Here is a 23847-nt window from a genome sequence, read left to right on the forward strand (position 1 = left end):
TGTCTATAGAAAGAGTAAGATTCAACTGGCCAACCACTTTATCATTTTACAGTTTCAATTATGCCACTATTCCATGTTCTTTAAGGTGTCCTGTGGTATATGTGTATACAGTGTATTCATATTTTATGTATGTGCTATAGATAATAAATCCTTTCCAACATAGTTTTGTAAATTAAAATTAATATGAAGAATTTCACATTATCAGTTAATATAAGCTGTAATTCCTTGAAGCACTTCCAGGCATTATAATTACAAATAGTACCTAGGTCCCTTTAAAACTATTCTCTATAATCTTCCTATCCCAGAGTTCTTTGTTAGATTTATCATTGTTGCCTATATATGTGTGTATCTGTGTATACCATGTGAGTGTGTATGCCTATAGAAACTAGAAGAGGAAATCTGAAATCCTGACACTGACGTTATAGGCAGTAGTGAACTGCCCAACATGGGTATTGGGAACTGAACTTGGGGTCCTTTCAAAGAACAACAAATTCTCTCAACCAATGATCACTGAACTCCAGGCCTCCTATTCCAAAGTTCTTAATCAAAGAACATATATTCCAGTTCTCTTTCTTTTAATAACTCTGTGACTTTGAGTAAACCAAAGTTCACTGTTTCCTCATTTATAGAAAGTGGAGTTTATATATCTTGTTTCTTCATTATTCTGAGATTTAAATGAAATAATGGTATTTAAAATGGTAAAAATAAATGAGATTTTTATCAAAATAGTAGTAGTCTTCACAAGATTTGAGGTCATTCATAGGTTTCCTATATAAATACTTAAGCTACTGTATTTTCTTTAACTTAATGTAATTTTAGTTTGAGTTTCTTTTTATAGCTCTTTTATTGTCTGGATTGAGAATTGACAAGGTAATTCTGAGTCTACTCTGTGAGACTCTCTAAATCGGTGGAAAATGAAAAGATTATTAAGCTTGAGTAGGATTAAAATCTCTTCCTCCACAAATCTCTACATAGGTAGCCCAGGAAGTTTCCATAAATTCTCTAAGCTGTAAGTTTCTTATCTGTAAATTAAATTTAAAACACCCAACTAGCAAGCTCTTTGTAATATTCAAATGATGCAGTGAACTTCTTTGTGTAATATCCAGCTTTCTAACATTTACTTTCAATTGCATAATAAATAAGACAGATTAATAATTCCATAGAGAAATATATATATATATATGTATGTATATGTTAATATATGCAATAAAATGGTAATGGTTGAGTCAATGTGGGAGAGATATGGATATTTGCTAAAAAGTATTTTGGCTTCACAATATGCTTGAAGGTTTTTACAAAAAATGTATAAAATCAGATGAAGTAAAACAACTTAATCATAAAATAGTTTTGAAAGATTGAAGCTTTAATCAATTCTTTGTTTTTGAGTATAGTCTTAAAATGGAAGCATTTGATTTGTATTCTCAAAAATATTATTAAGACATTGGTTTATAACCAGTTATGAAAATGCTTTATTCTAGAGTGGAGAGGAATACATCAGAGCTTCGACTTCAGCATAATTCTGCATACAGTTTTGGTGCTGATAGGAATCTTCCTCAACTTAATCAAGGAGAGGTAAACACTGAAGCTTATTTGTCAAATAAACCAAGTTTACAGAACACATCAAAGAGATAAATGCCACAGAGAGTGAAAGCAGAACTTTCTAATGTTAAAAGTAAATGTTATCAAAAGCTAAAATTGCACAAATATTAGATGGTTGGTGCTAGGTTATATATTAAATATCAATAGAGTACAGGTCAGGTCTGCAGCAGCAACACTGGCGTTCTGCCTTCTATACATTTTTTCCTTCTGGGCAAAATCAAGTCAAAACGTCTATCAAAGGCAAGCTTGAAGAAAACTAAAACACATAACAAAAAAAAGAAATAAAAGTTGCCAGAGGAGGACAACAAAGATATGAATAAAAAGCCAAAAATTTGGTCTAGATATTAAAATCAGTGCGGTTTTAAGAACTGCTCTGAATAAAAACTATAAAAGGTACCTTGCTGTCACATTAGACCACAAGTATAAGAGTGTCAGAAATACTGTTCTTCAAACAAATCACAGAGTGCCACAAAGTAATATCTTTGTTAGCTTTTATTTATCATTAAATATGCTAATAGTGATGTTTATATTCTAAATAAGTACAAAAGTGTATTGAAATTAAAGATCTTCAGGCTTAGGATAGTTATATATATATATATATATATATATATATATATATATATATATATAAATCTGATCTGGAACCGTCTTAATATCGAAACCAGTTAAACATTGAAACACCAGAAGGTCAACCAAAACATTTGTTGAATGAAGGATTTGTGGTGAGTTATTTTCTACTTAAAAATCAAATAAATTAAATAATTGAACTTTAAAATAGCAACATTAAAGATCTCTTCCAAAACGGTTTTCAGAAAGGAAGATTAAACTGCTCTGGATGAACATGCTAATGTAAATATTGTTCATATTTCCAAAATGGTAGTCTCTAAGATTGTCACATGGTCTGACTGGCTGTTTTTCCTTTGAAGTGAGCATTTGTTTTGTAGGAAGAAACTATGAATAAGAGAACCCAGTGTGCAATAATACATTTTTTTTCATTTTAATAATTAACTTGTTCTTAGCCTCCATAGTGATGTCTGTAACCTATCTAGTTTCTAAATCTCTGAGTTGACTTAATTTTCTCTACTTTCTTCTTTTAAAAAAGTGCTATGTTTACTCTGAGTATGGGTAAAACTGATGAGGAGAAACACATGGAATGTGCATCAGTTAGGCAGTTTTCATTATATACAATTCTCCTTTGTTTCCTCTCAATCTCTTGCTATTTTTGTGTCTATCGAAATATTTATATTCAAGTACTGTAAATAGTTCCCTGCTAGGGGAAGCCTCAGATGATCCACAATGTCTGTCTCAATCTAGCACAGTCGTCTCTTTAAAAATCTTTGCTAGTTTGGGGGCTTTAAAAAATAGAAATTGACTACATCAGTTAGCTACTTAATAAAGAACTGGGAGACTTTCACAGACTTAAGCTGTTTAGCAAGTTGTCTAGATATATTATACTCTAAATGTACATTAAAAATATTGCCCTTGATCACAATGACTTCTCAGATGATAAATAACAAATTGTTTTTACTAAATTAGATATACTTTTCTTTTTTGTTATCAAATATTCTTTTTTTAAACTTTATTTTGAAAAAACAAAGATAAAAGAAAAAAAATTTTAAACACTTTTGCATAAATGTATACAAATACAATTGTGTCAGTGCTTGGCTTTTTTTTTTCTTTTTTTTCTTTTTTAAGGTTTGATACTCTGCATTAAGGTCTTACCAGTTACAATGAGCAAAAAGTACATGTAAAACAGGGTGTAACCCGGAATTAGTCAACGTTTTCTTGGTGTGTAAGGATTGAGCATGACTTCTTTGTTTTGTTTTGTTTTTTTTTTTCTTGAACTTCACACAGTCTGTGAGTTGTTTCTGGGGCAGTGCTAGCCTCTGGGGTTAGCATCCCACTATCAGTGACTGCATATTATGTCTGTTCTTTTGTGACTGGGTTATCACACTCAGATTGATATTCTCTAGATGCAACCATTTTCTTAAGAATTTGGTTAAGTCATTGTTTCTGATAGCTGAGTAGTACACCATTGTGTAAATGTACCATAATTTTTGTATCCATTAATCTACTGAAGGACATCTGGGTTCTTTCCAGCTTCTGGTTATTATAAATAGATCTGCAATGAACTTTGTGGTGCATGTATCTTTGTTGTATATTGGAGTGTCTCTGGGGTATATGCCCAGAAGTGGAATAGCTGGATCTTCAGGTAGTACTATGTCCAATTTTCTGGAATCGCCAGACTGATTTCCAGAGGGATTGTATCAGTTTACAACCCCACAAGCAGTGGATAAGTGTTCCTCTTTCTCCTCAACATCGCCAGTATCTGCTGTCATCTGAGTTTTGGATCTTGGCCAATCTGACTGGTGTGAGGTGGAATCTCAGGGTTGTTTTGATTTGCATTTCCTTGGTGACTAAGGATGTCAAGCACTTCCTCAGATGTTTCTCAGCCATTCGATAATCCTCAACTGAGAACGTTTTGTTTAGCTCTGTACCCCATTTTTAATAGGGTTATTTGATTCTCTGGTGTCTAGCTTTTTGAGTTCTTTGTATACCTTGGATATTAGGCCTCTATCTGATGTGGAGTTGGTAAAGATCTTTTCCCATTCTGTTGGCTGCCATTTTGTTTTCTTGACAATGTCCTTAACCTTACAGAAACTTTGCAGTCTCATTAAGTCCCATTGGTTAATCTTTGTCCTTAGAGTTTGAGCCAATGGTGTTTTGTTCAGAAAATTTTCTCTTGTGCCTATGTGTTCTAAGGTTTTCCCTACTTTCTCACCTAATAGTTTCAGTGTATCTGGTATAATGTGGAGATCTTTGATCCACTTACACTTGAGCTTTGTACAAGGAAATAAGAAATGATCTATTTTCATTCTTCTGCAGGCTGAGTGCCAGTTGGACCACCACCATTTGTTGAATAGGCTGTCCTTTTTCCATTGAATGTTTACTGCTCCTTTGTCAAAAATCAAGTGACCATAAATGTGAGGGTTCATTTCTGGATCTTCTATTCTATTTCATTAATCCATGTGCCTATTTCTGTACCAGTACCATGCAGTTTTCAGCACAATTGCCTTGTAATATAGCTTGAGGTCAGGGATAGTGTTTCCCACAGATGTTTTCTTGGTGTTGAGGATGGATTTCACTATTCTTGGTCTTTTGTTATTCCATATGAAATTGCACATTGCTCTTTCCAACTCTATGACAAATTGGGTGGGAATTTTGATGGAGATTGCATTGAATCTGTAGATTGATTTTGGTAAGATGGCCATTTTTAAAATGTTAATCCTTCAAATCCATGAGCATGGGAGATCTTTCCATTTTCTGAGTCTTCCTCAATTTCCTTCTTTAGAGGTTTGAAGTTCCACTCATCCAGGTCCTTCACTTGCTTAGTTAGCGTAACACCAAGGTTTTTCATAGTTTTTGTGACTATTGTGAAGAGTATCTTTTCCCTAATTTCTTTCTACACATCTTTGTCCTTTGAATATAGGAAGGCTACTGATTTTTTGAGTTAATTTTGAATCCAGCCACTTTGCTGAACTTGTTTATCAGCTGTAGGAGTTCTCTGGTGGAATTTGTGGGGTCACTTAAGTACACTATCGTGTCATCTGCAAAGAGTGATATTTTTACCTCTTCCTTTGCGATTTGTATCCCCTTGATCTCAGTTTGCTTTCTAATTGCTCCAGCCAGGACTTCCAGTACTATGTTGAATAGGTAGGGGAAGAGTGGTAAACCTTGTCGAGTCCCTGATTTTAGTGGGATTGCTTCAAGTTTACCACTGTTAAGTTAAATGTTGGCTGTTGGTTTGCTGTATATTGCTTTTATTATGTTTAGGTATGGACCTTAGATTCCTGTTCTTTCCAGGACTTTTAACATGAAGGGGTGTTGAATTTTGTCAAATGCTTTCTCAGCATCTAGTGAGATGACCATGTGATTTTGTTCTTTGAGTTTGTTTATATGGTGGATTACATTGATGGATTTCCTTATATTAAACCATCCCTGCATCCCAGGGATGAAGCCTACTTGGTCATGGTGAATGATCGTATTGTTGTGTTCTTGGATTCTGTTTGCGAGTATTTTGTTGAGTATTTTTGCATCAATGTTCATAAGTGAGATTGGTGTGAAGTTTTCTTTCCTTGTAGGGTCTTTGTGTGGTTTAGGAACAAGGGTTATTGTAGCCTCAAAAATTGAGTTAGGTAGTATTCCATCTGATTCTATCTATTGGAATAGTTTGGAGAGTTTTGGTATTATGTCCGCAATAAATGTGTGATAAAATTTTGCACTGAACATGTCTGGACCTGGGCTTTTTTTGGTTGGGAGGCTTTTGATGACTTCTTCTATTTCTTTAGGTGTTATGGGATTATTTAGCTGGTTTACCTGGTCCCGGTTTAACTTTAGGATCTTGTATCTGTCTAGGAATACACCATTTCCTCCATATTTTCCAATTTTTTGGAGTATAGGCTTCTGTAGAAGGATCTGATGATTTCTTGAGTTTCCTCAGTTTCAGTTGTTATGTCTCCACTTACCTTTCTGATTTTGTTAATTTGTATACTCTTTCTTTGACCTCTAGTTAGTCTGGCTAGGGGTTTATCATCGTGTTGATTTTCTCAAAGAACCAACTCTTGGTTTTGTTGATTTTTTCAATGGTTCTTTTTGTTTCTATTTGGTCTATTTTTGCCCTAATTTTGATTATTTCTTGCTGTCTACTCTTCTTGAGTGTATCTGCTTCCTTTTGTTCTAGAGCTTTTAGCTGTGCTGTCAAGTTGCTGATGTATGCTCTCTCCAGTTTCTTTTTAGAAGTGCTCAGGGCTATGAGTTTTCCTCTCAGTACTGCTTTCATTGCATCCCATAAGTTTGGGTATGTTGTGTTTTCATTTTCATTAAATTCTAGAAAATCCTTAATTTTTTTCTTTATTTCTTCATTGACCCTGCTATTATTTAACAGAGCATTGTTTAGTTTCCATGTGTATGTGGGATTTTTGTTGTCTTTGTTTTTGTTAAAGACTAGCCTTATACCATGGTGATCTGAGAGGATACATGGGAGTATTTCAATCTTGAGGCTCGTTCTGTGTCCAATTATGTGATCAATTTTCGAGAAGGTGCCATGGGGTGCTGAGAAGAAGGTGTATTCTTTTACTTTAGGATGGTATGTCCTGTAGATATCTATCAATTCCAGTTGGTTTATAGTCTCTGCTCGTTTTACAGTGTCCTTGTTCAGTTTCTGTTTCCATGATCTGTCTATTGTTGAGAGTGGGGTATTAAAATCTCCCACTATTATTGTTTGGGGTGAAATGTATTTTTTGAGCTTTAGTAGGGTTTCTTTTATGAATGTGGGTGCTTTTGTATTTGGAGCATATATATTAAGGATGGAGAGTTCCTCTTGACAGATTTCCCCTGTAATGAGTAAGAATTGTCCTTCCTTATCTATTTTTGATAACTTTTGGTTGGAAATTTACTTTATTTGATATTAGAATAGCCACTCCAGCTTGCTTCTTGGGGCTGTTTGCTTGGAATTTTTTTCCCAATCTTTTACTCTGAGATAGTGTCTGTCTTTGTCTGTGAGATGAGTTTCCTGTATGCAGCAAAAGGCTGGGTTTTGTTTATTTATCCAGTCTGATAGCCTATATCTCTTTATTGGGGGAGTTGAGTCCATTTATGTTAATAGATATCAAGGAATAGTGGTTTCTGTTTCCTGCTATTATTGCTTTTGTAGGTTGAGTAGTGTCTGTGTCTCTTTCTTCTTTTGGTTTTCTTGCTTAGGAGTTTTCTTTTTTCTTTTTTTCTTTTTTCTTTTTTTTTTTTTTTTTAACTAGGATGTAGTTCTCCTTATTGTATTGGGTTTTCCACCTATAATTCGTTGTAGTGCTGGGTTTGTGGTCAGATATTGTGTAAATTTAGATTTGTCTTGAAATATCTTCATCTCTCCATCTATGGTGATTGATAGTTTTGCTGGGTATAGCAGCTTGGGCTGGCACTTTTGCTCTCTTAGGGTCTGCATGAAGTCTGTCCAGGCTCTTCTAGCTTTCATAGTCTCTGTTGAGAAATTGGGTGTGATTCTGATTGGTCTTCCTTTTAATGTTACCTGACCTTTTTCCCTTACTGCTTTTAGTATCCTTTCTTTGCTTTGCACACTTGGTGTTTTGACTACTATGTGTCGGGAGGTATTTCTTTTCTGGTTCAACCTATTTGGAGTTCTGAAGGCTTCTTTTAATGCTCATGGTCATCTCATACTTAAGGGTAGGGAAGTTTTCTTCTACAATTTTGTTGAAGATATTTACTGTGCCTCTTAGTTGATATTCTCCTCCCTCTTCTATTCCTATTATCCTTAGGTTTGATCTTCTCATTGTGTCCTGGATCTCCTGGACATTTTGGGTTAGGAGCTTTTTTGTTTTTGCAACTTCTCTGGCTGTTTTGTCTATGTTTACAATGTTGTCTTCGTCCCCTGAGATTCTCTCTTCCATGTCTTGTATTCTATTGGAAATGTTTGCTTCTGTGACTCCTGATTTCTCTTTTAGGTGTTTTACCTCTAGGGTTATCTTTTTTAGTGTTTTCTTTATTGTGTCAATTTCTGTTTTAAATTTCTTTTTCCATTCCTTCATCTCTTTGGTTCTGTTTTCCTCTAGTTCTTTGAGTTCTTTGAGTGTTTTTCTTGTTTCCTCTCTAAAAGCTTCTGATTCTTTATGCTTTTCCTCACTTTCTTGTTTATGCATCTCTATCAGCGTCTTGAGGCATGATTTTAGGTCTGTGCCTTCTTTTTCTGCAGTATTTGGCATTCCAATGTTTGCTATTATGGGAGAGCTGGGTTCTGGTTTTGCCAGGTTGTCTTGGTTTCCTTGGGATATACTCTTTTGCTTTCCTCTTGCCATCTTGTTGTCAGTGATATATTCTTGCCTTTCCCTTGTATCTGGTCTGTGTCCCTGGATCTCTGCTGGTCCAGGTGGCAGATGGGCCAAGCCTGTTCTGTGACCCAAAGCTGCTGGGTTAGCCAGAGTTCCCAATGCTGGGTTCCTGGTCTCTGAATCAGGCAGGGTAGGGGCGGGCTTTCTGTGTGCACTCAGCAGAGATCTCTCTGCTCCTTGGCTGCTCACATCCCCTTCTCACCAGTCTTTAAACCTTTGGGAACTGCTGGTCCCGGTGGCAGATGGGCCTAGCCCTGTTCTTCGCCCCAAAGCCGCCCAGTTCATTTGTATTTAAGATTTAAAAAAAAAAGAAAAGAGTTACCATATTCATCATGTTTCTTCACAGCAATAGAAATCCTAAGACAAAAATTTTAAAAAAATCTAGTGAAGTAAAATATTCCTTAAATACATCATACTATTATCTTGACTTACTTTCTCCTTAGAAATCAATATCATTTCAAATAGTTAAGTCATCTCCCTATAGTATAAAATGTTCTGTAAAAATTTGATAAACTCAAGATCATTGATGCATTTTCAATATGTTATACTTCTACATATATTTGACACCAAGTAGGTGATTAGCTATCATTTCATTGATATATAAATAACTAGCTATCATTTTATTGATATATAAATAACTAAAGCTTTATCTTTTGTCCCTTACCTAATTCATGAATTTTAAAGAAAAGCTATTATGTAAATCAGCAAGGCAAAATAGTCCCTTTGCCATAATAACTTCTTAGTCTTTCTTTTTTTCTTTCTTGAGCCAGGGTTTCACTTTGTAGCCTAGATTTGCCTCAAATTTAAGTCCTCCTGTGTTGGGATAACAAGTATTAGCAACCATGTTAGGCAAAGTTTCCTTTTTTTCCCTGTAGTTCAACACTTTACTCTAAAAAGGCATTCTACAAGCACCAAAGAATATCATTAATTGAAAATAAAGTATGATTTGTTTCACATCTTCACTTTGTGTTGTTTGGTCAATTGAGAAACTGAAAAAAATCCTAGTGGAATTGTTTAAAGCATCAAAATCAATATTATGCTCTGGTGAAAGGCAAACTTAGAGTCTTTTTTGGCAAATTTCTTTTTCTGATTGATTGATTGATTGATTCACTTTATATCCTGACTGCAACACCCCTCCTGCTCCACTCATAGTCCTTCCCCTCTTTTCTTTTCCTCTGAAAATGGGGAGCGACCATCTGGGTATCACCCCACCCTGGTACATAAAGTCACTGCAGAACTAGCACATCCTTTCCCACTGAGGCAGTAAACATACAGTCCTGGCAGAAAACAACAGTCAGTCAAATTGAGCATCATGCTTATCATCCTTTTCATTTAAAACTCTATTTTGTTTTGTTCAAAGACTGGCTTTGTGTCTTTAAAAAATTGAGAATTTCTACATTAAAGGACTAATCCAGAAACTCAGCAGGTAAAGTGGTTAAAGACACTTGCACCAGTCTATGAAGAAATGAGAGAACCAACCTCTAACAAGTTGTCTTCTAATTTTGACATACCCCTATGGCATGATCCTCCACACAAGTGTACAAGTACATTTAATTAAAAATCAGGATCTGCATTTATCTGTACCCATGTTGTAATCACAAGAGAAAGATATAAAATTGCTTAAAGGCAAGCTAGTGGTCTAGTTAGAAATAAACATTTCCTTGTTGATTCATATTTGAAATCTCATAAAATTAAATCCATGACAAATATGAAAGTTTGCCTGTAAACACTTTATAGTAGATCAACACATTATTTAGCTTCTAACTTTCAATAATGTTATTGAAATATGGTTAATGAGGGTAAGATTGTGGTCTGAAACATCATCTGAATATTTTTATGTTTACAAATACTTCTTCCAATGTTTTTGTTCAATGAATAAATAAATAGTTTTTTTTTTTGTGGGGAGGTTACACATGTAGGAGTGTAAGCACACTGAACTTGATTGAAAATGAATAGTGATTTATTCAGGAATTTTACTATTCTTAAAGACTCCTGAATCAAACAGGTTGTTAAAAATATAGTATTATTAATCTAGGATCATTATAAAATTTGTTTTACAAGGATTGATAATGAAAGTTTAAAAATTAAATCTGGTGTATTAAGGCCACACATTAAGCTAAGCATTGTCCTAGTTGCCATTTAAACATCTGAGTTTGCCACTGAGAGTCTATCTCTTAAGACAATTGCTCACAAATATTTTGCTAAATCAACAAGCAGATCAACCCTTCAATCCTACCAAAGCAGTTTTATTCTAAGACTTTAATAATGTTTCAGAACCCAAATTGATATCATGAGTGTTCTTGACCAAGATGACCACTTATTTATTTATTTATTTATTTATTTATTTATTTATTTATTTAATCCCTACCTTAGGTCTCATTGGTGGGAACAGAAAGTTTAGCAAATATGGTGTTAGCTGCTTTGACAGAAAAATAATTTCCCCCATATTATACAGTTTTTCTTTAAATTTAACCAGCCTATGTTCACCATTTGAGACTCTATTAACAGTATATTACTTCTAGGAGCTTACCTTCCTAGAGGTGGTTCACTTAACTGAGTATATGAAGTTATCACCATACGGTGAAATTATATTTTCTTGATCATAGGGAGTTTTCTCTTCTTTTTTCATTTTTATTAGATACTCTCTGTATTTATATATGAAATGTTACACCCTTTCCCCCACCCCGCTCCCATTCCCCCTTCCCTTCCACTTGTCTTCAAGAAGGTGCACTCCTAATCACCATCTCCACCCCATTGCTTGGTATTCCCCTACCTTGGAAAAACATGCCCTTCCTGGACCAAAGGCCTCTTCTTACATGGATGCGAGACAATCCTATCTTCAGCTACATATGCAACTGAAGCAATAGGTCTCTCCATGTGTGCTCAATGGTTGGTGTTTTAGTCTATGGGAGTTGTGGAGGGTTGGTTGGTTGATGTTGTTCATCCTGTGAGGTTGCAAATCCTTTCAACTCCTTAAAGTCCCTTCTTTAGCACCATCATTGGGGTCCTCTGTTCAGTCTCACGGCTAGCTGCAAATATGTTCATATGTATCTGTATGGCTCTGGCAGAGCCTCTGAGGAGGCATCTTGTTCCTGCCAGCAAGTACTTCTTGGCATCAGCCATAGTGTAGGAGTTTTCTCTTAAGAGGCCTTTCCTGCTGCTTTATCTTCCCCCCTTGTTCAACAGTTACCTTAACTGTCATTATAGAATTGGGGCAATGATTTGATAAGACTCCTTTCAGCTGAATGGGTCATTGAGGACAGCAATCAAGGTATCCCTCCAGTGGACCTATCTCAAAGACCATAAAAGCACACAATAGATTCATTTATCTTTTAACATCTTCTTTCTAGTATTTAACAAACATTTATTTTTCTATGAGTTAATAGTATAAAAATCCATCTTTAATTGGTAGTACACAAATGTATTGGATAAATGAAAAATTTATCTTCAAGACTCAATTTTGGTGTTTTGTTTTTCATTATTTTTCTATCATCCAATATCTTTCCCTGTTATTTTAGCTACATTGTGAACAACTTTTAGAATTCTCTCCAGAATTTTTCTTAATGCTTTCATTTTCCCCCATTTCTCAGTCCTTTTCTCAACCTGGCTTATGTTTGTGATATGAGTTCAATATTCAAGTAACGATTGAGCTTAATACTGACCTTGCCTCAATCATAGTAAGAATGCTTATAGCAGCTTCAAGGGTGGGTCCGGATCTCCCTACACTGCAATTAGTAACTTATGACCCCACCAACCACATGTCCCTTTACTCTTTCTTCAAGTGTCTGATGTTCCCAGCAGGTGTTGCTCTAGACTACCTAGCACAGAGTTGTGTAGTTAATGTCAGGGTGCAGTTTTACAGATAAAACTAAAGTTTGTGGTTTATGGAATGGTATGGTAATGTATAAAAATATGAGCTGTTGAGAGAGGAGATTAGAACTTAAAAATTTTTAATAAGTTTCTGATACCTGGACTATTCAACTTTAAATTGACACTAAAATATGATTTGGGTTTGAGTTTGCAAGAAATAATGGGCTGATGCCTATAGTACAGTTATTAATCTGCAAATGGCATTTGTTACTATTTCCAATGAACAAGTAAAACTATTACATAGCACTTGTCTACCAGGAAAAACATAGTTTGTTGCATCCTGTTTTCATCCCAGAAGGCTCTGAGTACACACAGAATGATGGAAGAGATCTGAGGAGCAGCTTTGTGTTGCCCCTATGTCCTTTGAGCTAAAATGCAATGCATGAACAAGAGCGGGGTAAAAAGGATGGGATAAGATAACTGTCAAAACTTCCTGCTCTGTCTTGGAAATTATTCTAGAACAAGCATGAGGTCAGGACCTAATTCTCTAAAGTCAATATTGCGATAAAGGACACTGATAGTATAATTGTCAAAGTTTTCATCTTTATTCCAAAATAGCAGTTTAATTAGTATCGTATTATGACTGCTCATTGCCTCGGCAAATTTGCTATCTCTCTGATATAAGCATGAACATATGAAACTGAATCTCTGTAGCCATTCCTAGTGGATCCTTCAATAATGTCATGAATCTATAATAAAAAACAACCACAACTTGCTGCATAATGGCAAGGTGGCTCACTGTGTGCCTAGCATGTAACTTGTCATTCTGTCTGCTAAAAACATAATTACCTTTCAGATATTGGTGGAATGTGATTGATAACCAACTGGACTTCAATCCAATATAGTCTCTAAGATTCAAAGGCAAAGGGATTAATGCTCTGTATCATTTCTCTATGGAATTGAAATGGTAGATATATCCCTCTAGCTTTAAATTACAATGGATCCAGTAATAGAAGGCAGCATTGTGAAGGAGTAAATGCCTGGGGAAGTCCTAACTTATGTGACCCAAGATGGAATAAAGTTAATTGTTAATTGGTAACAACCTTTGAGAAAACAGGATGGCACTCTATATAGGAGACAGATATAAAACATAGATGTTGGTGTCTAATCTAGTAAAATCCAGTATCTTCTTTGTCTTCAGCCTTTGCTCACTGACAATCTATGATGGAATCATAGCCTAAATTTTGATCATATATATTTTAATAAAGCTGGAAATATGAGACACCAACAGTGACAGCAACACTTGTAAAAGAACCTTCTAATGTGCTTTAATTTGGATATGCTATTCTATTCCACTGAGATATGAATGTTATTTCTGAAAGATTATTCACTGGTACGAATTAACCTTCTTGACAAGTTAACCTTTTTATCTACCTGATTAATATCATTATATCTAACCCCTAAAAGTTTTATGTCAAGTGGTCCTAGATAGCCTCAAACATTAAAATTAAAAAGTGCATGTTATTTTTATTCTATTATGTTATTATATTATGTTCCTTTACTGTTTTTCCTAAAATTTGTACTCACAATAGATTCTTCTCTCATACAATAGGTCCTGACCACAGCTTTCCCTCTCTCCACTCCTCCTAGATCCTCCCCACTACCCCTTTACCCCAGATTCACTCTCCTTCCTCAGTTTCCTCTTCTGAAAAGAGCAGGCCTTCATAGAAGCAGGGAGAGGGAGGAGGGGGGATAGGAGAGGGAAGAAAGGGGATAACATTTGAAATGTAAATATATAAAATATCTAATTAAAAAAAGACATAGTAACTAACTTTTACCAGTAGATGGCAGTGATTAACCTTTACATCTCTGTTTTCTCAGGTTTGAGGGAAGGTCTCAGGGAAATCTTGTTTTTATTTGACAATGGTATAGATGGTGCTTATGAAACTTGAAATTTAAATTGTATAAATATTCTCTAAAGTAATTTTAGCAAAGGAGAGATGGTTCACTGGGTCAAAGAGCTTGATTCCAAACCTGACTACTTGAGTTTAATTTCTGGAATCCTACTGTACTCCATGGCATACACACTGATCATCATGCTTTCACAAATACACACACACACACACACACACACACACACACACACTCACACACACACTCACACACTCACACACACACACTCACTCACTTACTCACTCATACACACGGACACACACACATACTCACTCACTCATACATACAGACACACAGACACACACACTCACTCACACAGAGGCATGCATGCATGCATGTTCACACACAGAAGTAATTAAGTAAATAGTATTCCTAATACATTAAACACTTTTAAATCAGTAAATTAATATTCTCAGAATCTTACTTTTCTAAAACTCATAAAACTTTCTCAGACTATTATATTACAAAATAATGATGCCCCATTTTTGGGATTAATAGGAGATAATCAGGCTAACAGGAGCCATGATTTTGAATATTCAGAAGTCTATTTTGAAGGTTAGTGTGGGCAGGACACTGTAATATGTGCATGCTGATTCTCTTAGTAAAACCAGCATGTTCATGTGGAACAAGAGGCTATTGGGTGGGAGGGGCAGTGACCTTATGAGCTCTCAACTCCATTTACAATGTTTTCACTGCATACTCTAAACAATTTGCAATTTTGAAGCAGAACACCACAAACACAGGAAAGCTAAATAATGCTCTACCCAATGATAATATGGTCAAAGAAGAAATAAAGAAAGAAATTAAGAATTTTCTAGAATTTAATGAATATGAAAGCACAACATACCCAAACCTATGGGATGCAATAACAACAGTACTGAGAGGAAAACTCATAGCTCTGAGTGACTCCAAAAAGAAACTGGAGAGAGCTTACATTAGCAACGTGACAGCACAGCTGAAAGCTCTAGAACAAACAGAAGCAGATACACACAAGAGGAAAAGAGGGAAGTAAATAATTAAACTCAGAGCAGAAATCAGCCAAGTAGGAACAAGAAGAACCATTCAAAGAATCAACAAAACCTGTAGCTGGTTCTTTGAGAAAACCAACAACATCGATAAACCCTTAGCCAGACTAACTAGAGGGCACAGAGAGAGTATACAAATTAACAAAATTAGCAATGAAAGGGGAGACATAACAACAGAGGCATAAAACCAACCAACCAACCAACCAAACAAACAAACAAACAGAAGAAAAAAACAAGCAAAAAAACCTCCAAACCTTGCTCAATATGTGGTTTAAATATTTTCAAAGTGTTAAAAGTTGCAAATGAAAGAATCTAAATTTTTTATGTATGCATGTGAATATTCACGTATATACTGGTGCAGGTATTTATACAAGTATGTGTGTGCATGTGTGTGTGTGTATGTAAATGTGTTTGTGTTTGTGTCGGTAGAGGCCATAAGATAACATCTGGCTGTCATTCCTTATGCATCATATACCTTGCTTTTAAGAGATGAGTTCTCTTGTTTGCTTATAATTCAACAAGTAGGTTATCATAGGTGGCCAGTAAGCCTTGGGAATCAGTCTGCCTTTGCTTTCCCAGACTACCAATTCAGACGTTGCTTTATGTGTGGTTTTGGGATCAAATTCTGGTTTTATACTTTCTCTGCTGTCTTGAGTAGGGTTTTACTGCTGTGAACAGACACCATGACCAAGGCAAGTATTCCTTTTTTTTTTTTTTTTTTTTTTTAATGTATGTGAGAACACTGTCGCTGTCCTCAGGCACACTAGAAGAGGGCATCAGATCCCATTACAGATGGTTGTGAGTCACCATATTGTTGCTGGGAATTGACCTCAGGACCTCTGGAATAGTAGTCAGTGCTCTGAACCTCTGAGCCATCTCTCCAGGCCAAGACAAGTTTTTTTAAAAACAACAACTATTTGGGGCTAGCTTACAGGTTCAGGGGTTCAATCCATTATCATTGGGGCAAGAACATGGCAGCATCTAGGCAGGCATGGTGCAGGCAGAGTTGAGTGTTCTACATCTACATATGAAGGCTGCTAGCTGAATAATGGCTTCCAGTCATCTAGGGCGAGGTTCTTGAACCCATTCCACCAAGGCCACACCTCCAAATAGTGCCACTCCCTGGGCCAAGCATATGCTAAACACATTGCTTACAGAACAATCTCCTGAGATCAGAAATGTAGTTTGTAAATGATTTTACATGTTTGAGAGTTTTGCATGCAATTTTGTATCTGCATCAAACGTTTGGCTAGTAATTGTAGAAGTTAGAATTCCCTGGATCTGGAGTCAGTGGTGGATGTGAACTGCCACATGGGGGCTAGCAACTAACCCTGGCTTCTCTGCAAAGGTAACAAGTTCTCTTGCACACTGCGCCATCTCTCCAGCTCTTAGGCAGCTAATTTTTAAAAACTCATGAACTGAAATTCTAGTCTCATATTCAACAAACTTGTCTGTTGGTCCATTCTTTCAAATTACCAAAACTGTAGTTTTAAAGATTGTATTATTCATATACACATGTACATGCACATATGCTTACACATACTGATTTTAATAAACAGGTTATCTATTTTAGTTTCAAAAAGAGAATTGTGAGTTAAGGTCTCTGAGCCTGATTATTTGTAAGATATACCAACATGTTATTACTATAATTTTAATAAAAATTTTATTGGTTTGCATCAGAGGTATGCTAAACAACAATCAATGAAAACTAGAAAAACAGATGATAAAAGATTACAGTTACCTTTTTAAAAAGTAAACCTAAATTATAAGAATAGAATTATTAACATATTAGCCACATCTTTAATTAGGCCCTAGATTGCAGGTGCTTTTTAACACTTATTTATTATCTTTTCCAGTTTTTTCAAGATTTCAAATTAAAGGATACTTTTGCTTTTGTTCTTGGTTTATTTCACTTAGTATAAGGTTTCCCTGTTTTGTCTAGGTTGTCCCAAGTCATAGAATTTTAAGAGTATATAATATTCTACTATACATAATGCTAAAACTTTAAAAAATGTTTTTATTTATTATATAATTTATCATATTAGTCTTTTTTTACTTTTATTATACATCCCATTTATTTACATCTCAAATGATATCCCACTTAGAGGTTACCCCCTCCACCAACACTTATCCCATGATATCCCACTTACCAGTTACCCCTCCACCAGCTCCCATCCCACATCTGCCTTCCCCCTATCCTTTACCTATGATAGTGCTCCCCTACCCACCCACACTCTTCTTCCCCCACTGCTCCAGCCTTCCCCTATGCTGGGGCATCAAGCCTCCCCAGGAACAAGGGCTACGCCTCCTGCTGCTGTCAGGCAAGGCCATCCTCTACTGCATATGTATCTGGAGCCATGGATCCCTCCAGGTACACTCCCTGGTTGGTGGTCTAGACTCTGGGAGAACTGGGTGGTCAGGCCAGCCTGTGTTGTTCTTCCAATGGGGTTGCAGACTCCTTCCTCTGCTCCAGAACTTCCTCCAGCTTCCCAACCAGGTTTCTTGAGCTCCATTTGATGTTTCACTCCTCCAAGCATCTACATCTTCATTGGTCAGTTGCCAGACAGTCTTTCTAGGAACTGTGGCACCAATTTCCTGTCAGCAAGCAACTCTTGACCACTGCAAAAGTGTTGAGTTTGGTGTGTGCAGACATGATGGATCCCCATGTGGAGCAGTCCCTGATTGGCCCTTCCTTCAGTCTCTGTTCCATTTTTTGTCCCTGTTCTTCCTTTGGACAGGAATATTTCTGGGTTAATAACTTTGAGATGGGTGGGTAAACCCATCCCTCGAATGGGGTCCCTGCCTATCTGCAGGAGGAGGTCTGTACAGGTTCTATCTCCCAGTTCTCTGCGAATTTTGGCTAAAGTCATCCCCATGGGTTCCTCAGAGCCTCTTATTTCCCTGGTATCTGAGATGGTAAGGTGGCTCCCCCCAGTTCCTCACCACCCCCTACATACTTTTGTTAGATTTCCTGACCATCTGTGCCTCTCTCACATCTCCTCCATATCCAGATGTCTCCACCCTTATTTCCTTCTCCCTCTCCAATCCCTGTTTCCCTCTACCTCCCATAATCTTCCTGTTGCCCCCTCAATTCAGAGCCCTGGTCTTCCTTCTCCATTTTTTCTGTGTGTTATACTATGGACATTGTGGGCTTTTGGGCTAATATTCACTTATTATTAGTGAGTACATACCATGTGTGTTCTTTTGTACTTGGGTTACCTCACTCAGGATGATATTTTCTAGTTTCATCCATTTGCTAAGAATTTCATAACGACATTGTTTTCAATTGCTGCATAGTACTCCATTATATATATGTATCGCATTTTCTGTATCCATTCTTCTGTTGAGGGACATCTAGTTATTTCCAGCTTCTGTCTATTATAAATAGGGCTACTATGAACATTGTGGAGTATGTGTCTTTGTTATATGTTGGAGCATCTTTGGGTATATGCCAAGGAGTGGCATTCAGAGAGATGTTAATTAACTCCAGTGAAGTTGCTATTCTGCAGGTGGGCCTATAATACCTAACAGATTGGCCTTCTGTTTCTGATTCTCTTGCTGCTGGTATTTCCTCTGAACAAGGTAGAGTATTGTTCTAGTTATGTTTCTGATAACCATAACTAAAAGGAACATGGCAAGGAAAGTGTTTATTTGGATTAAACTTATGGATTACAGACCTTCACTGAAGGAAACAAAGACAGAACTCAGATAGTACAAGAATCAGGAAGTCACAAGTGAAGTAGAGATCATGAAGGAATGGTGCTTACTGGCTTGCTTCTCCAGCTCGCACTCAGCCAGCTTTCTTAAGCAATCCCCCCAAAATGTCAACAGGTAAATCTGGTAAAGACATGTTCTCAGTTGAGGTACTCTCTTCCAAGATAACTGTGGCTTGGGTCTAGTTGAAAAAAATCAAATCAAAACAAAACAAAAACCTTACTAGGTCAGACGTCTTCAACAATACTATTTTTTCTCTTAAAACTTTATTTTTTAAAAAGAGGAATACATTTACATATTTTAAAGGCATTTGGCATAACATTATGTGATTATATTTTGTCGGTACTTAATTCTTTAGAGGTTTGATAGCATAAATAAAAATCCTAATAGGTACCGTAATCTTAAAGTACATGCAGAACAGAACATAGTATGAAAACAGTCAGTTTTCTTGGTGTGTATAGATTAAGCATAATGATCTTTGAATACCAAAAGTTGCCACAAGGCTATATTCTTAGCTCTTAGAATATTAATGATTTAAGGTCCAGGTGTACCACACTCTGAGAGGTTGCAATACATTTATTTTTTTTCCTAAGAACGACTAAGGCTTTCACATTTTAGCCTTTATTTTCATGATCTTCATATGGCCTGTGAGCTGTTTCTGGGCTGTTCAGAGCTTTCTGGGGTTAGTATCCAATTATCAGTGACTGCATATTATGTCTGTTCTTTTGTGACTGGGTTACCTCACTCAGGATGATATTCTCTAGATGTATCCATTTTCTTAAGAATTTCCTAAAGTCATTGTTTCTAATAGCTGAGTAGTACTCCATTGTGTAAATGTACCACAATTTATGTATCCATTTATCTACTGAAGGACATCTGGGTTCTTTCCAGCTTCTGGCTATTATAAATAGAGCTGCTATGAACATCGTGGTGCATGTGTCCTTATTGTATGTTGAAGCATTTCTGGGGTGTATGCCCAGAAGTGGTATAACTGGGTCTTCAGGTAGGACTATATCCAATTTTCTGAGGAACCGCCAGACTGGTTTCCAGAGTTGTTGTACCAGTTTACAACCTCACCAAGAGTGGAGGAGTGTTCCTATTTATCTGCATCCTTACCAGCATCTGCTGTCATCTGAGTTTTTGATCTTAGCCATTCCTACTGGTGTGTGGTGGAATCTCAGGGTTGTTTTGATTTGCATTTCCCGGATGACTAGAGATGTCAAGCACATCCTTAGGTTCTTCTCAGGCATTCGATATTCTTCAAATGAGAATCCTTTGTTTAGCTCTGTACCCCATTTTTAATAGAATTGTATGATTCTCAAGTGTCTAACTTGTTGAGTTCTTTGTATACATTGGATATTAGACATCTATCAGATGTGGCATTGGTAAAGATCTTTCTCAATATGTTGGCTGCTTTTTTGTTTTGTTAGCAGTGTCCTTAGCCTTATAAAAAACTTTGCAATCTCATTAATTCCTATTTCTCAATCTTTGATCTTAGAACACAAGCCGTTGGTGTTCTGCTCAGGAAATTTTGTCCTGTGCCTATGTGTTCTAAAGTGTTCCCTACTTCTTCTTTTAAGAGTTTCAGTGTACCTGGTTTAATGTGGAGATCTTTGTTCCACTTGCACGTGAGCTTTGTACAAGGAGATAAGAAAGGGTCTATTTTCATTATTCTGGATGCTGACTACTAGTCGGACCAATACCATTCGTTGAAGAGGCTGTCCTATTTCCATTGAATGCTCACAGGGCCTTTGACAAAAATCAAGTGACCATATGTATGAGGATTCATTTCTTGATCTTCTATACTGTTCCACTGATCAATGTGCTGATCTCTGTACCAGAACACAATTGCCTTGTAATATAGCTTGAGGTCAGGTTTGGTGATTCCCTTGGATGGTTTCTTGTTGTTGAGGATGTATTTCGAAAGTCTACATTTTTTGTTATTCCAGATTAATTTGCACATTGCTCTTTCCAACCCAATGAATAATTGAGTTGGAATTTTGATGGGGATTGCATTGAATATGTAGATTGCTTTTGTTGAGATGGACATTTTTACAATGCTGATCCTTCTAATCCATGAGCATGGGAGATCTTTCCATCTTCTGAAATCTTCAATTTCCTTCTTCAAGGATTTGAAGTTCTTATTATACAGGTCCTTCACTTGCTTAGTTAGAGTCACACCAAGGTATTTCATATTGTTTGTGACTATTGTGAAGAGTATCTTTTCCTTAATTTCTTTCTCTGCATATTTGTCCTTTGAGTAGAGGAAGGCTACCGATTGGTTTGCGTTAATTTTATATCCAGCCACTGTGCTGAAGTTGTTTATCAGCTATAGAAAGTCTCTGGTAGAATTTTTGGGGTCACTTACACATACTATCATGGCATCTGCAAATAGTGATATTTTTACTTCTTCCATTCAGATTTGTGTCCCTTTGATTTCCTTTTGCTGTCTAATTGCTACAGCCAGGACTTCCAGTACTATGTTGAATAGGTAGAGGGAAAGTGTCTAGTCCCTGATTTTAGTGGGACTGGTTCAAGTTTCTCACTGTTAAGTTTGATGTTGGCTATTGGTTTGCAGTATTTTGCTTTTATTATGTTTAGGTATGGGCCTAAGATTCCTGTTCTTTCCAAGACTTTTAACATGAAGAGGTTTTGAACATTGTCAAATACTTTCTCAGCATGTAGTGAGATGACCATGTGTTATTTTTTTCCATTGAGTTCATTTATATGGTGGATTACATTGATAGATATCTGTATACTAAACCATCCCAGCATCCCTGGGATGAAGCTTATATGATCATGGTGAATGATCATTTTGATGTGTTCTTGGATTCGGTTTGCAAGGATTTTGTTGAGTATTTTTGCATCAATGTTCATAAGGGAGATTGTTCTGAAGTTCTGTTTCCTTGTAGAATCTTTGTGTGGTTTAGGAATGAGGGTTATTGTGGCCTTGAAAAATGAGTTTGGTAATGTTCCATCTGACTCTATTTTTTTTTTTAATAGTTTGGAGAGTACTGGTATTAGGTTGTCAATAAATATCTGATAGAATTCTGCCCTGATTCCATCTGGATCCGGGTTTTCTTAGGTTGGGGGGCTTTTGATGACTACTTCTATTTTTCGGTGTTATGGGATTATTTAGATGGTTTACCTGTTCCTGGTTTAATTTAGTATCTGATCTCTGTCTAGGAATTCATCCATTTCCTCCAGATTTTCCAGCTTTGTTGAGTATAGGCATTTGTAGTAGGACCTGATGGTTTCTTGAATTTCCTCAGTTTCAGTTGTTATGTCTCCACTTTCCTTTCTTATTTTGTTAATTTGGATACTCTCTCTTTGCCCTCTAGTTAGTCTGGCTAAGGGTTTATCAATATTGTTCATTTTCTCAAAGAACCAGCTCTTAGTTTTGTTGATTCTTTGGTTCTTTTTGTTTCTATTCGGTCAATTTCTGCTCTAACTTTGATTATTTTTTGGTGGCTACTCCTTTTGGCTGTATCTGCTTCCTTTTGTTCTAGAGCTTTCAGCTGTGCTGTCAAGTTACTAGTGTGAAGTTCTTGTTTTGGAGGTACTCAGAGCTATGAGTTTTCCTCTCAGTACTGCTTTCATTGCATCCCATAGGTTTGGGTATGTTGTGTTTTCATTTTCATTGAATTCTAGGAAATCCTTAATTTCTTTCTTTATGTCTTCTTTGACAATGCTATCATATAGTAGAGCATTGTTGAGCTTTCAGATGTATATGAGCATTTTGTTGTCTTTGTTGTTAATAATGTTATTGTATGTTTTGAGCTTTAGTACAGTATATGAATATGGGTGCTCTTGTATTTGGAACATATATGTTAAGGATTGAGAATTCCTCCTGATAAATTTTCCCTGTAATCAGTTAAATGTGTCCTTCCTTATGTTTTTTGAAAAATTTGGGTTGAAAATCTACTTTATTTGATATTAGAATGCCTGCTCCAACTTGTTTCTTGGGCCTTTTGTTTGAACATTTTTTCCCAACCTTTTACTTTAAGATAGTGTTTGTCTTTGTCTTTGCAATAAGTTTCCTGTATGCATCAAAATGCTATATTCTCTTTAGGTATCCATCCTGATAGCCTATGCCTCTTTATTGGGGAATTGAGTCCATGTATATTAACATATATTTCTATTTTACTACCATTTTTGCTTTTAGAGGTAGAATTATATCTGTGTATCTGTGTGTCTTTCTTTTTTTTTTTTTTTTTTTTTTTTTTTTTTTTTTGCTTAGTTATTTACTTGTTTTTTCTAGGCTATAGTTTCAGTCATTGTGTTTTTTTCCATCTATTATTCTTTGTAGTGCTGGATTTGTATTCAGATAGTATGTAATTTTAGTTTTTTCCTGGAATATCTTGGTCTCTCCATCTATGGTAATTGAGAGTTTTGCTGGGTATATTATACTGGGCTGACATTTGTATTATCTCACAGTCTGTATGATGTCTTTCCAGGATCTTCTAGCTTTCTTAGTCTCTGTTGAGAACTTGGGTGTAATTCTGATTGGTCTGCTTTTATATGTTAAATGACATTTACTCCTTACTGCTTTTAGTATTCTTTCTTTGTTTTTAACACTTTGTGTTTTGACTATTATGGGTCAGTAAGAATTGTTTTTCTGGTCTACTCTATTTGGAGTTCTGTAGGCCTTTTTAATGCTCATGGTCATCTCATTCTTACAGGTAGGGAAATGTTCTTCTATGAGTTTTTTGAAGATATTTGCTGTGCCTCTAAGTTGATATTCTTTGTCCTCTTCTATTCCTATAATCTTTAGGCGTGGTCTTCTCATTGTGTCCTGGATCTCCTGGACATTTTGGGTTAGGAGCTTTTTGGTTTTTGCATCATCT

At 36.1% G+C, this 23847-nt stretch overlaps 1 protein-coding gene across 2 annotated transcripts in view; it reads left to right on the forward strand.

The window, feature by feature from the left end:
- The window catches only part of LOC308414510 (uncharacterized protein), a gene marked incomplete at both ends in the record, with an annotated part of 74639 nt that overhangs the window by 15660 nt on the left and 35132 nt on the right, over positions 1–23847 (forward strand). The window contains one exon of one of the 2 annotated variants that reach the window (XM_080909738.1): positions 1479–1602. In XM_080909738.1, the coding sequence (XP_080765864.1) occupies positions 1479–1602 (124 nt within the window). The remainder of the gene's footprint in view (positions 1–1478; positions 1603–23847) is intronic. The other variant, XM_080909739.1, reaches the window with a different exon arrangement.

Source organism: Micromys minutus (assembly GCF_963924665.1).
Source record: "Micromys minutus genome assembly, chromosome: X".
Classification (NCBI taxonomy): domain Eukaryota; kingdom Metazoa; phylum Chordata; class Mammalia; order Rodentia; family Muridae; genus Micromys; species Micromys minutus.